Source organism: Pungitius pungitius, chromosome 9 (assembly GCF_949316345.1).
Source record: "Pungitius pungitius chromosome 9, fPunPun2.1, whole genome shotgun sequence".
NCBI lineage: Eukaryota > Metazoa > Chordata > Actinopteri > Perciformes > Gasterosteidae > Pungitius > Pungitius pungitius.
The window spans coordinates 13,276,939-13,291,691 of record NC_084908.1 but is presented as its reverse complement, the minus strand read 5'-3'; the positions used below and the strand labels follow the sequence as shown (position 1 = coordinate 13,291,691).

Here is a 14,753-nt window from a genome sequence, read left to right as displayed (position 1 = left end):
TATACTATGACTTTTTGACATGCTAGACTATTTTTTACTGTCACAAAATAAAAAACAAGGCCATAATAAATTCATACCCATACTGTGTTTTATACTTAACAGTGTACATTTGCAAAAGCAAAATAGAAATATTACATAAAAATGTATATTGAAAAGGCACAGCATCAAAATACAATCTGACATGCAAGTTCTTTCTTTAAAATGGGAGTAAACATTCAAATGATGACCCATCTGGCCTGTCTGTTGAGTACCAACAGCTGTCCGTCACAGGGTGAATACTTAGCTTAGGGCTTGTTGCTTTCCGAGGCGTCAAATGATGAAGCAGATTTACTACTGACTTAAAGTACTAAGGATAGAGGGCTACGAGTATGCACTCTCCACAAGCTCTTGAAAGATCTGACAATTGGAACAAACATTTTCTGTAGAAATCCCTCTGAACATGAGCTGCGCCTGACTTCTATAAGCACCAAGAGCAGTCTTTTGTACAACAGAGACCACGAATACGACAGAACAGATGCCCCTTGTACATAAATATACATATTAAATATACATTCAGAGGAGCAGGGAGAAGTTAGCATGCGAATTTGGTCCGCTAGTAGTCAGCCAAAATGGAAAAGCATAAACCCGAGGCTCATCCTGAGAAACGACCACGTGGAGTCCTCTCCACAGGACAAGCTAAACGGGGGGGGGCGGCTTTTGGCACATTTCCGGTACAATTATTTTTTTTCTGTCATTTCCTCTTAACAACCCCCTCCAGCCGACTGACGTTTTTCTTTTCCTTAACCCCTTCAGAGGTCAAGATGGCTATCTAGCACTGTGCATGGCTTAAAGTCTCTTGATACCGATTTTATACAAAGTTTTAGATGGGCAAAGCACATTAAAATATTCCAGTTAAAAAAATACAACATTGAAGACTTAATATAAATGTGGATGTGAACAGGAATGCCCCGTCAGTCCACAGGCGGTGCAGTTCAGCTTGTTATACAGTAGATCTGCCAAAACATAAAGGCCCAAACAGGCGAATAACCCTGAAATCTACACTGTTACTGTTGGATGTGCTATGCAGGGGTCGGATTCTGCAGTCTCCATTCACGATTTCGGTCTTCTGAGTTTGGCAAAAGAAGAAATCCAGTAATACTATTTATTTCAATGTAGGTTTTTTTTTGTTGATATTTCATCGTGAGAGTTTGCTGATGACTCGAATGAGGGCGGCGTTCTCATCCTTGAGCCTCTGGTTGTCGGCTCTGAGGTCCCCCAGAACCTACAGAAAATTAATGAAAGATTCGCGTTTTTAGCTTCAACACGTTGGCAAATGTAACAAAGCTACAAGAGCTCTGGTCTTTCACCAGGAAGGAGAACGACGTTCGACTTCATTCAAGAGAACACGCTGTTAATGTTCTCAGCATTATCTCTAACGTCAGGCAAGGTGGTCCAGCTCGCCTTTAAAACACTGCAGGAAACATTGAGTGATCTTATATTATATCTACATTTTTTAATTGAAGTAATACACCTCAATATTCCACACTACTGACAAACGGACCATGTGTTCTCGTTACGGTGTTGGACCTTTGGTGTTCAAATAATAATAAACACAGTTTCTATGAGTGACCTCCAGTACAATAATAATAATAATAATACTACAAGGCTACACATGATAATGTAGTCGATGATGAAATTGCACTTTCTTGTTCTTCTGACTTTGTATCTCTATGGTTGGAATGCACTTATTGTAAGTCGCTTTGGATAAAAGCGTCAGCTAAATTACATGTAATGAAATGTAGGATCACTGATCGACAGTCGGGTCCCCGCTAACTTTCATAGCCAGTTTGTCTCATCAAATGCTTAAGAACAAATTAAAAGATCAAGATGGAAGAGAGCGCTCGCAGTGAGTGTAGAAATGAATGCCCTGTATTGGTGCGATTCTGGCAGCAGTTGAATTGCCACAACTTATGCGAGACTTGCATTACACGTATAATAAAGCTTTTTTTCAAAACCCTTGTTTTTGGACATTGCCTTCTTCCTGATGAAAACTTCAGCGCCAATGTTAGCGGATCGTATTTTAAATGGAATCATTTGGGAATAGAGCATACAAATGATTATGCTAAAAGTAAAGTAACCATCGATGTGGACATCAGTACCTTGAGCTCATCCTCCAGTTCCCCTGCTTTCCTCTGGAGGGCCAACTTCTCCTGTGAACAGCGGTTTGAGCATCACAAACTGACAGTTTCTGACACTGTGGCTTCCTGCTCGGCTCAACTCTGGTTGTAAATTTCACCACTGGCTTTAATACAGACATATACGTTCTGTATATACAATAGTATTGATGTATATGGAAGAGGAGGTTTATTCAGAAAAAAAAAAAACAGACTTACAAATCTCTCCAGTTCCAGGAGAGCCGGTCTGTCTGTGCTGCACTCTTGATTCTGCCAAAGAGAAACAGTGTTTAAACAGGTGACTGAAGAACGACAAAACTAATGCAATCTATGACTTCTAAAACAGACACTGACTTAATTATTTGAAAATAATCCACTTAACCCAAATTCTCAAATTGTTGAAAGAATATAACCAGTTAAAAGTTTCTGATTGACAAATTCAAACGTAAAATACTTTTACAGAGGTGGAGATTTTTGCTCAATGTGGTGTAAATATATAGCAGCTTTTAAATAAAACAAGAAAAATCAAATATAAACCTCTAACAAAAAGCAATGATTTGTGTCTCCCTATGGCAGACAAACAATCCCCCATATAGCACAAAACATAACACACATCCTTTAAAGAGTAAGATGTAGCAGCAGCCATCTGAACCTGTTGGAGTCTCTCCAGCTCCACTTTGTTTTGGCTCAGCAGCAACTCCTTTTCTTGCAGCGTGTCCTTAAGCGCCAGGTTTTCCTGCAGAACCTTTAAGTATAGCTAATGGGAAATACACAAACACACAACATATTCAGACTACAAACACCTGCAGATAGAAGCTGTATGTGCAGGTGGAAATATTACAGCCTACTGCACATATGACAAACTCAAGGCCCCCGGTGGAATTTTCTTTGGCCCGCAGGATGACATCTAATTACTATTAGAGCTGGCACACCGGGATATTATAAATAGCTGCTATCCCTAATGTGTCCACACGGGGTCGCACTGTGCGAGTGAGCGCATGCCACATGAACTCCACGGCTTGTTTGGTATCACTCGTGTTCTGGCTTGTCTAGTTATCGGCCATAATTCTCTTGCAGCCCCGAGGTGTGTTTTTCCTAAATATGTTAGCTTTTCTGAGCGAAAGCGGTCAGACACATACCGTTCTGTAGTCTGCTGATAAGTCTCCCAGTTGACTCTCACTGCAGAGACAAACAAGATACTTTTAAAGACAGAAACCTTCTCACGAACATTGGTAATATTAAGACTGTACCTTTATGTCGTGAAAATAATACCAAATACAACTACGAGGTCAAACCAGCAGGTACACATACAGCAGAGTGTCAAACATGTTTAGACAGTCTTCCCCCGTGGCTGTCATAAGACCTTTAACCACAACTTTTAAATGCTAGAACAACTAGAACTTTGTTTTTAAAAAGAAAAGGTTTACAAATTATTTTATCTCTTGAAATGACAAATGTTAGAGAGGAAAAAAACCACTCACAATGAAGTACGGTTACTGGTTCCATCATCCAAATGGCCGTCCTCATTTTCATTCTGAAAAACAAAAAGGCTCACAACGTCAGCCTCCTAACACTACAGTTAGAACATTTAGTTTCCCCTTTGATAACCTTAAAGTTATTAACCTATTCTTCTAAGGCACAGATGTGATTTCAATGGTCTGGCCCAAACCTGAAATGAGTGACAGCTCTGTTCTGGGGTCTGACAGTAGAACTTGTATTAGCTTGTACCAGCATTTCATTAACCCCAATATCTCAATAAGGACATTTTCGCTGTTCAATTTTGGCTGAGTGAATGAATGTGCTATACTGTTAAGCATGGGTGTTTATTTGTGCTAACTATTTTATTTTAGGCCTCAATGTTGGCTAGTTTTCATGGACTATATTTCTAATATATTTGCCCTCTGAGACAAATTTGGAATTTGTGATTTTGGGCTAGACAAAATAAAATTCAATTTTGAAATCAAAATTCTTTAAAAAAAAATCATACATAATGACCCAAGTATGACCAACTTTTTTTTTGTTTATAGTCACCCCACCCAATTCACACCTGCTAAAAATAAACACGCTTTGTGGGTTTCAAGCCTTTCAGGCTCTACGTGAGAAGGCGCAAGGTCAGTAGTGTTCTTTTCTCCAACTTTACACTTTTAACGGATGTATATCCGACTTACTGACAAAGTGATAAGCAGCGTCTGCTTGTGAATTCTCACCTACCCTCTGAGTTGGTGTTAGTTCAGAGATATAGCGACACATTCATCGTAAAGGGAGGCGCCCAGTTCCTCCTGTTGATGCAATCTTGATGTCGGAAGTAAAAATTCAAAAATAAGTTGTGCTTTTAATGAATGTTTTCACTATAGACTATTAAATCATAATAGGTTGCACTAGCTAAATTTACAGGGCCTTCGGAATAGAATATTGGGAATAACAACTTTAAAATGAAAGGGTACTTATTTAGGAATCATGAGAAATACACAAAGAAACTGTTTCAAGTTTGCAGTTCCTCTTGATTGTCCCTTTGAAAAGCAAGCTCTGAAACTCTGGTTGAGATGAATACAAAACATTTATACCTCTCCACCTTGATGAACGATGCCAGTGGAGCGTCTCTCCCTCCTCCCTCTCCTCCTGTCCTTCACTCCGAGACGCTTCTCTCCCTCCGACTCCACCTCGTTCACCAGGTCTGTGTCTGGAACACATGCAAGATGACAAAAAACACCCATGTTGTGTCAAGACTGTAACTAACCACTTTCCATGCCAGTGTAAAGTCACAAAGAACAAAGAGTTTCATGTAACCAACGTGGCTAATTTGGTCTCATTTTTTTACCTAAATATCACTGAGAATACAGAACTCAGTTAAAATGAACAAAATGCTCTTTTGCTTTGTGGGCGAATGTTTCATCAGGTTATCGTTACAAAACTGACCTGGTGCATTTAACCGATCCAAACGGCTGATTAAAGTAAACATGGTACAAGACGGGGAAACGCTCAGTTCCCCATTTGCAAGATAGAAAAAAAAGCATTGGGTGTGGGAAAGGGCAACCAAAAAATAAGCGGAAGTAAACTTCCTCCAACAGCATGAATTGCAGCCCTTAGAGCACATGTGAGGAAACTTCACACTTTCAAAACTAGCTGGAAGAACACTAAAAAAATACAGCATTTTAAATTTTGTTAGGCTAGAATAAGAAGTGATTCTAGCAATTCATCCACACTCACCCCTTTCAGGACACGTGATGGTAACAATGGGGCTGACAGGATGGATGTTGCGAGGCGGTGGATCTGCAGCTTTAGGCACAGTCTTCTCTGCTTCTTTAAGGTCTGTCAGAGTCACACCCTGCCAGCACAGAGCAAAAGCAAATCGCTCAGAGTCCTTTGTATTGCACTCCGATAGGAGCAGTTTCTCTGGGAAATAATACTGTCTTAAGGAGGAACAACAACATCCACAACATTACTCAATGGCAGTGGTTACTGTTTTACAATTTCTAGATTTGGAATATTTGTGATGTTATTCATGTCTCTTATGGCATTTTATGGGGATATTTGTTCATATCAAGTGTTTTACGGTCTGTGGTGCACTTTAAAACAATGTCTGTTAAGTGTATTACTTGTTATTGGTCGGAAATGAGTTTCCCCACAGAGGATTAATAAAGCTTTCGAATCTAATTTAATTATGTTCACAAAACAAATCCAACAGGATATTAAACACAAGATTTAAAATTGGGGCCTCCGTAAGTCTTTGTTTACAACTCACTTTTAGAGTTTGGATGTTAGTTTGGACTGATCGATTGTGATAGTGATAGTTAACACATTTCTTTGGTCAAGAACAAAACATGTCTCTATTGCATCCTCTTCCTTTCCTGCACCAGAAAAGTGGGAAGTGAGAAGGAAAACACAACATTTCCTGACTCTGCTGCCTTAAAAATAAAATATTTTGAATTTCAAAATAATAATTCATTTTGAAGAATCTTTAGAACATGAACTTTTAAAGCAGAGGGTGAAACCGATGTGAAGCAGTACCTGAGTGGAGCGGCGAGACCGCCGCATCAGCCGAGAGCGAGCTTTCCTCTGAGACTCTGACTCTTCGTCTCTGACCGGAGCCTGGAACCTAAACACAAACAATATGTTCAATAATCATATAACCACGATTATAGTGTTGAAACTGTCCACGGGAAGGAATGGGAATAAACTGGAAATTCTGGGGTAATTTGGTATGCATGCAAACATTTCTAATACAACTTTTAAAAATTAAATGTTTTACTTTTTTGATATTTTGTGAGTAGAACTTTATTAGTTCATTCATTTATTTTTTTGTATGATTTCATTTCTCTAAATGTTTTCTTCCTGGACCTCATCAACGTCCTCCTCACTGTCCACAACCTCAACATCGGACTCCCAAACAGTGACCAGTTGCGCTCAGACTGCATGTTACTCCCCCGTCAGCCGTATAGTCTACGCCAAACCCCCCCCCCCCCCTGCAGTAGTGTAGTCTCAATAGCCCTGCTGTAGTGTGAAAAGTTGCCCTACTCTTGCTTTTTGATGCACCCCGAAACGCACTTTTCCCCTCAAACTTCCCACGCCAAAATTCCCGTGGAAACTTTCTGCCTCTTTGCTATCCTAAATCAGTATTTTCTTCTAAATCACACAACCATTCGGGGATGGCTTTCCTTATTGAATACATTGGGTTTTCATGTTCAAAACACTGTTGTGTCTTACTTTCGCTTGTCATTGTTGGGAGCGTTGGGGCTCTCAGCCGCAGCATCCTTCGTCTGAGGGGTCGGTTGAACTCTGGCCGTGCGATTGGCCTTATCCTGCTCGTGCTCCTCCTCGCTCTTCTCCTCTGGTGTCTGAACCTTGGAAGACACCAGAAAAGCACCAAAAGCTAAATGGTAATTCACTGTCCCCAATTTAACTTTAATAATATTAAGGATGAGAGCAGAAGGAGCTGATTGAATATTTTAAAGCATTGAAATTAAGAGTAAAAATTCATTTGCAATCACTCTTCCAGCTGTTCTATGATGTACTTCCAATGAAACAATTAGCACTGTGATTCTCACCTTGTCAGTAGGGCTGGCTGTGGAGGGGGGCACACCCTCTGGACTGGACACGGGGTAGCTTTCTGAGAAAACAGCCAGTGTCTTTTTACTCTGTAGTCATTTACAGAGTAGGATGTACTTTTATCCACACAGCGGCAGGCTCACCAGGGCTGCTCTCTTTCTCCTCACTCAGCTCCAGGCCTTCCGAAACACCCCTCTCTTTAGACTGGTCCTGCACATTCATCTTTTCTTTACTACTCATCCGGCACACTGAGCTCCTGCAAGACATGAAATGTTGACGGATGTCAGCACTATGGAACAGTATATTCTGATGTCTCCTGTGTGAAACTGCTAAAAAGGAAAAACTTGTTGTTAATTGAATTGCAATGTCTTTCTTACTGTACGTAGGTAGAAACAATATTTAGCTAAAGAAGTCAAATATGGAGATGTTATTAGAATGTTGATTTGTTCTTCGTCTACGCTATTATTTGTCAAAAAGGAACTAACACTTTGAAAATGTTTAATCTGGAAACTTCAAGGATAATTTACAGATGCACACTAACCTCCGACGTTTGTTTGGTGCGTTTGCAGCTGGGGAGCCTGGTTGGTTTTGCTTGTCCAATATGGACTGCGGAGAGAGACACTGCTGTCAGTACTTAAAAAAAAATCACATCAAATTAAATTAATATTTTACCAGGTTCAGACAAACTCTCTAACATTTGCTTGTTTCTGTGATAACTCCTTAAGGAGATTTTCAACGCTTTCATCTGCAACATCAAATGGCGTCTGACCCTACAAAGGGAAGAAAAAAAAGGGAAATGAAAAAGAAAATGAAAAACATGTATAAGTTCCTGTACAAAGAATTCAATGTCTTGGTAAATGTGGCTTCTGCAAATGAAAGAACACACTCAATAGATATGTTAGAAGAAACAATTCTCCGATCGTACCGCATTACTGCGAGCCTCCATATTGCACAGCTGTTCCGCAAGGATGCGACAGGCCTCCCCCTGACCCCAGTGTGCTGCAGCATGGAGAGGGGTCCAGCCATCATGGTCTATAGCGGACACATCCAGCCCACACTGACACAGTATCCTAAATAACACATAGAAAATAATATTTCAAAGTTCAAATGCTATATCACATTCATTATGAAAAACATTTGGAGATTCTTACTTGAGAGCCTCTAGATAGCCCTTAGCTGCAGCCACATGCAGTGGGGTGGCCCCGGTCCTGGGGTGTCTTACATCAGCTGGTGAGCCCTCAATTAGCCAGGTCCGGGCATCCTTCATTATCTGTTCCTCCTCCAGCCGCTTGGCTGCCTCCAAGTCCACACCTGGACACAGACGGAAAATGTCACGGTTATGTGTCTTGCTCAGGGACACTATGACACGGGACATGTAGCAGTCGGCAACCTTGCGATTACTGGCGTACCCATTCTACTTCATGCGCCACGGTCCCACCCCCCCTCCCAAAAAAACCATGAAGTTACCCATAGAAAACAAAAAAAAAACATTCAGTATGAAAATATTATTGGTAACAAGCAGATATTCAGGGCTGTTTAAAGGCTACACTAATATTAACAGCATTATACTATTGGTTGAATTTGACTCCAATGATTGATTGTGTGCTAATTAGGTCAAAAGTCTCTTTGCTTATCTGTGAAAGCGTGGCACTCACCCTGTTTTAGAGTGTAACCCTGAAGGAGGGACTCTGTGGTCTCATCCAGAGCAATGTCCAGTGGAACGTCACCGTCACAGTTCACAGCAGAGACAGACGCACCTTTCCGCAAGAGAAAACTGTCAAAACAAACAAGGACAGAGTGAGAATCCATTTAACTGCAGGTTACACAAGGACAACCGATTCTAGATAGATGTACCAAATCCCATTACATTACCCTCATAGCAATGCCAAAAAGGCTTTATGTACAGAACAAGAAACTGTAGTAAAAAATAAAAAACAGATCAACTGCTAAATGATTTGAGCTTTATGTATTTGTGTGCCAGGCCAGCCCACTCTGCCAAACTGGAAAACAATGTTAGTATTGTCTAACGCATAAATACTTTGGAACCCACGCTGCATTCTGACGTCTACAAAGTGTCAAAGAGTACTGTATTATACAGCTGTTACACTGTGGCATTCTGCTAATTGTAAAGAGATGCACTACTCACTCTACAATGTCACTGTACCCGCAGGACGCAGCAACATGCAGCGGTGTCCATCCCTCACTGTCAACCTGGTTTACGTTGGCACCTTGTTCCAAAAGGAAGGACACTATCTCTATGCTGCCATCTATGCAGGACTGTGTGGACGAGAGGAAAACAAAAAGTAACAAAATGATGAATGCAACTAGAAATGTTTCTAATTCATCTCGGCATCGACCGATCATTTTGATTAAAGCCCTGCCTCACCTGGTGGAGAGCAGTTATTCCATCGGCATTGGAACAGTTGATGATTTCTGCCACCTCCTCCCCAGTCCTTGTTTTGGTTTCTTTGGCCTCTTTCAGCATCAACTGGGCCTCTTCTGTATCTCCGCTGGCACAGGTGGCCAAGAACTCTGCCGCCCTGTCAAACCTCACCCTTTTCCTGAGGACAGAGTACACAGTCAGCTAGATGACCTCTCGTGTTCTCAGTTTCAACATTTCAAAAGAAGTAACTTCACTTGTTGCACCGGTGAGTTTCATAAAAGAAATAGAAGAAAAAAAAGAAAAACCTTAAAATACAGTTGCAGTTGCCTGATCGGAAAAGGCAATGTGATGTCCCCACACAGTAGTTTAATTATATGGTAAGTTTGGCAATATTGTTTGGCTTTGTTCCTGTCAACAAATCCAATGAAAATCCTTAAGCCAAAAATGCATTTTACCCTACCGATCAGAGGATATTTGCATTCCGAAGGCCAGCTGCACTGACGACTTACATATTTGAGAGATGTTATGGGTACAAAGTCCTTTTTAAAGAAAGGCCTAAATGGTGCTGTAAAACTGCTGGTATTTCTGCAGTTCAGTTTGTGTGCAATCGATTCAAAGTGAACATCAGTAGGCTAGTTTAATGAACTGAGGTGGATGATGTGACCCAATGCAACAGTGGGACTCCCCAACAATCGCAGTAGATGGGGAGAGAAAAAGGCTTTAAAGGCAATACTTGCTTTATGGTCAGTTTATTGGGGCTTGTGGCGTTCTCGTGGAATTTGTTGACAATATGAAAAAAAGGGAATGACATTAAAAAATGCAGCAATATTTGCAGCAAAACAACACCTATAAAGCAGGCCCAAAAAAACGTTAATTGGCAAAAATTCGTTAACACGGTGCTGGACAAGCAGACCCTCACCAGGACTGACTGTTAAGAACTGCTAGCTAGCTAGCCACTACACACACTACAAGTTATGGCCACACAATTAACGACCATCGACCAGTGACAGTTCAGTAGATGTTATTTAGCTGAACGGGGCCGGACCAATGTACTTGAAGACATGTATACGTTATGTTATGTCATTTTGTCAACCCCCGCTTCACTTCCGAGTACATCAAGTCATGTTACAGTAAAAACGGGAGATGATAAGCTAACGTTAAGCTAGCCGGGTGTTAGCCGGCCGTTATTGTAAAACGTTTCGACGATACGTTTCCTCACCGTCGTTTGAGGAGGGGACTGATTTCATCAGTGCCCACACAAACTGACTGGTCCCTCGGCGGGTCGCTGAACTGGGCCTCCGGCTCCCCTCCTCCGTTCTGTGCATTGCCCCGCCACCTCCGCCTCGGCACGGCCGACGCTTTGTTGGTACACGAGCCGGCCCAGCGCTTCAGCTGCTCCCGCCGCTTGGTCCTAGCCGAGTCCCCCATTATTTATCCGAGGAGGACTCCGTTTTAAAAAATAAAACATTCACTGGCGGGGAACGACACACCCTCCATGTGTACACTTCCTGGTTCTTGCTACAGTTCTGTATGAAGAGGAAGCCTCTGCTCGTGCTCGTTGGCGTCGGGGGCGCGCAAAACTGCTCAGGCTTGTCTCTGTGTGACGTCACCGCCACAGTTCTTTAGTACAACTTATACTGTGGGTATTGACATCTAGACCGTTATTAGGGCATATACCGTGTATAAAGTAGATCACAGACCGATGTAAGAAGGAATACACTGTTGAACGTGTAGAGAGAGGAGAAATGTGGTAAAGCGCGATGACACATCACACGTCGGTTATGTGCGACGACATGGCACGGAGACAAACCCACTTAACGAATCAAAACATTATTTTGGATATGACATGAAACAAAATTAATGACATATGCATTTACACTAAAACTGTCTTGTTTTTAATTGGAACAAGTTTGAACATTATAATATTACCAAATCATTATCTATCATATCTAACATGTTAGCTAAAATGTTCACTGGATTCTTGATCAGGATCAAATCAAATCAATTAAGGATTTTGTTTAAACAAAGTTTAAATATTGGGAAACATTCAACATTCACACCATGGCTGTTTAAAAAGAAGCAGTCCATCTCAGTTGAACAATTTAGTTGTTCATTTGATGTTTGTATTTCCTCATAATGAGGTCAGTGTTAACTTGCCTGTGCATTCATCCAGCACACTGCAGATGATCACCACATCCTTGGAGCACGCAACAAGAGTAACACTGCTTTAGATAAAAAGGCGGGTGAATACTTGAAAGCAAAATCCAACAGACAACACAAGTTGTGCATAATAACTCCAATTGATAAAATATCGCTAATACAAAAAGAAGCATTGTTTTAGTTTTTCATGCATTGCCTGTGGATTAGCAGGCCAAATTTTCCAAATATACATTCTGATCTGAGAATCAGAATTGATTTGAACAATCAATTTTAAGCCTGAAATCTCAGATAGCTTGTAAACATTCCAACATGAACACAGGGTCAAATTCCATGTCCTTTTTTTCCCAGTGAGTCTTTGTGCTTAGCACCACAACTCTTCAGTCCGCAACCAGCAGAAAAAAGAGAGCCATTGTGGGAAGTAAGTAAATATCTCGTTTGGATTTATTAGTCCTGTTCAAATCATATGTTGGTGAAAACTATGTAGACCATGTATTTCAGAATATGTTGTCGTTGGTATTCAACTCAATCCAAACTTTGAGTTCAGACTCAAGGTCCAGATATTACAAAACAGTAAAAAAAAATAAAAATACATGCTCTGTTGATTATCGTCTCAGCATACAGGTTTCTAGTTTTCTACCCATGCTTATGGGACTCTTAAATAGATGACCCTCATGATGTTCCTGTTGTTGCCACTCCGGCATTAAAATCAACATTACAAATTTAGCATCAATCTTTGAAGCTGTCAACAAACAAGGCCCCAGCTATCATCATTATCAGCTATCTTGTTAATGTCAAGTGGTAAACAAAGTCTCCTCCATTTACAGATGTAACAGAATGTCTCTGCCCTCAAACAAAGCAGCACAGACCATCCCCCCTCACACCCTGACCAGGCTGGCACGAGAGTGGCTCGCAGAGGACACACCAAACTTTGACCTGGCAGGAGTGTCCGTAGGGTCACAGGATGTTGAGGCATGGCTACTGTGTAAAACCCCACACAGCGTCCTGGCGGGGAGCCCCTTCTTCACAGCAGTGTTCACTGAGGTTGGCTGCAGTGTGGACTGGATTCACGAGGAGGGAGCTGAGATTGGTACGCATCAACACATTGTCTTCCAAAGCACCAACATACTAGATTAGATACATTTATTAATACGTTGAAGGCAAGCTAGTTTGGTCCTTTGAACAAAAGACAGATACGACTTATAGTTGGTGAGTTGTATTATGGAAATCTATCCATGCTGCTGACTAAAATGTAAGGACATTTCTCGCTCTCTCTCTCTCTCCCAATTTAGTGACAGGGCAACACACAATAGCCGTAGTGCACTTTAACCCTGTTTAATCAATTCAAGATGCCTCTGGTTCCCTTTTCAAAGGTCGATGGCTAGCTGTGTGGACTTACATATATACGGTTCCGGTATTTTACATTACTTAAGATCAATTTGCTGCCTGGGACGTGGCACCTTGCACTTGTGTTACTTGAACTTGCTGCCGGCTGGTACCTGGCCAAGCACTACCACACTGCCCTGTTACTCCGGACCCTGCCTCACTTTCCACTCGCTGTTAAAACTGATTATGGTTCAACTCCGAGCTCTAAACGCTCCAAAGTCTTTGCCTCAACTTCACAGGTCAAGATTCCGTCACGTTGACTGCTGTGGTTCGAGGCCCAGCCAGGTGCCTCCTCCTCGGGGAAAGGCCGGCTCTCAACTGCCTGGCCCGGGCCTCGGGGATCGCCACACGCTCCTCTCTGCTCCGGGCAACTACAACGGTGAGAGGTTGGCACGGAGAAGTGGCCGGCACGCGCAAAACCACACCGGGCTTCCGTCTGGTGGAAAAGTACGCCATGCTGGTTGGCGGGGTGTCCATGCACAGACAGGACCTGAGTGGAATGGTGATGCTGAAGGACAACCATGTCTGGGCATCAGGAAGCATCACGCAGGTGGGTGGCAATGTTTTTTTATGTTGAAACCAGACAATGCTCGAAGAAGACCCTAAATCATCATGTGCTTCTAACTCACCGCTGTGTGTTCTCCAGGCGGTGAAAGCTGCCCGCTCGGTGTCCGGCTTCAGCAGTAAGATTGAGGTGGAGTGCCGCTGTGAAGAGGAGGGCAGGGAGGCCGCTGGAGCTGGAGCAGACATTGTTATGCTGGACAACTTTCAACCTCGGGTAAAGATCATGAAAATAACACAAGCGGTCACTTCTTTTAATTGCCTGGTTTGAACTTATCTTGCCACTTAAACACTAAATGAGACAAGTCTCTCACCGTAGGAGCTCCATGTTGCAGCCTGTGCACTGAAGAAGGAGTTCCCAACACTACTGATCGAGGCCAGCGGAGGAGTGACTCCAGAGAACTTGGCTACGTATTTGTCCCCGCATGTCAACATTATTTCTCTGGGCTGCATAACACAGGGATGCCCCGTTGTCGACTTTTCTCTCAAGGTTCAAAGGCCTGTTGTTAACCCAAGGCTGCAGGAATGATGACAATCCCAGAATTTTTTTTATTTTCTTTTCAGTTTCCATTATCTTCTGTTTCTAATGATGTTAGCAACAACTAACATCCTGTTTGCTCACTGTGATAAGAATAAAATAGAAACAAACTTGTACTTTGTGTATTTCTTCAAAAGCAAATATGCATCGCTGCATTGCCATAGAGTCGCAGTGATATCAAATAAAAACAGAATGAAAGGACAATTAAGAAAAAATGTCATTCCGCTATTTTCTAATATTGGTGTCAAGCAACATCAGGTTTTTTTTTTACATCTGGTGCAGGTTTAACATCTGGTGCCACTCCACACAATACAGATGAACACATACAAATAAATAATAATAATGCCACCAATAACCTTGAATCTACTCAGGGCATTGAATTGAATATTTTCCCCCTTTTTTCAGAACAATGTCCTTCGGTTGACACAGTTAACTATAGAACCACAAAATGGCAGCTGCAGCTGAATTTCATCAGACATTTGACTTTAGAAACTACACAAAAATAACAATAAGGTGCAAACTGAGGGAT

General features: G+C 41.8%; 2 protein-coding genes across 2 annotated transcripts; one reads left to right on the top strand and one right to left on the bottom strand.

Moving 5' to 3' along the window:
• Positions 1-66: 66 nt before the first annotated feature.
• On the bottom strand, positions 67-11,167 carry ppp1r12c (protein phosphatase 1, regulatory subunit 12C). The gene is made up of 20 exons (XM_037471512.2): positions 10,802-11,167; positions 9,586-9,760; positions 9,346-9,476; positions 8,855-8,973; positions 8,351-8,510; positions 8,125-8,269; positions 7,895-7,969; positions 7,741-7,805; positions 7,343-7,455; positions 7,199-7,260; positions 6,858-6,994; positions 6,162-6,249; positions 5,361-5,478; positions 4,718-4,833; positions 3,635-3,687; positions 3,293-3,332; positions 2,806-2,910; positions 2,373-2,423; positions 2,139-2,189; positions 67-1,261 (listed from the first exon to the last, which is right to left on the bottom strand). The coding sequence occupies exons 1-20, from the start codon at positions 11,008-11,010 to the stop codon at positions 1,175-1,177; spliced, it is 2,100 nt and encodes a 699-aa protein (XP_037327409.2). The 5' UTR covers positions 11,011-11,167; the 3' UTR covers positions 67-1,174.
• Positions 11,168-12,059: 892 nt separating this feature from the next.
• On the top strand, positions 12,060-14,331 carry LOC119217329 (nicotinate-nucleotide pyrophosphorylase [carboxylating]-like). The gene is made up of 5 exons (XM_037470808.2): positions 12,060-12,160; positions 12,567-12,829; positions 13,365-13,675; positions 13,772-13,903; positions 14,006-14,331. The coding sequence occupies exons 2-5, from the start codon at positions 12,577-12,579 to the stop codon at positions 14,213-14,215; spliced, it is 906 nt and encodes a 301-aa protein (XP_037326705.2). The 5' UTR covers positions 12,060-12,160; positions 12,567-12,576; the 3' UTR covers positions 14,216-14,331.
• Positions 14,332-14,753: the final 422 nt, after the last annotated feature.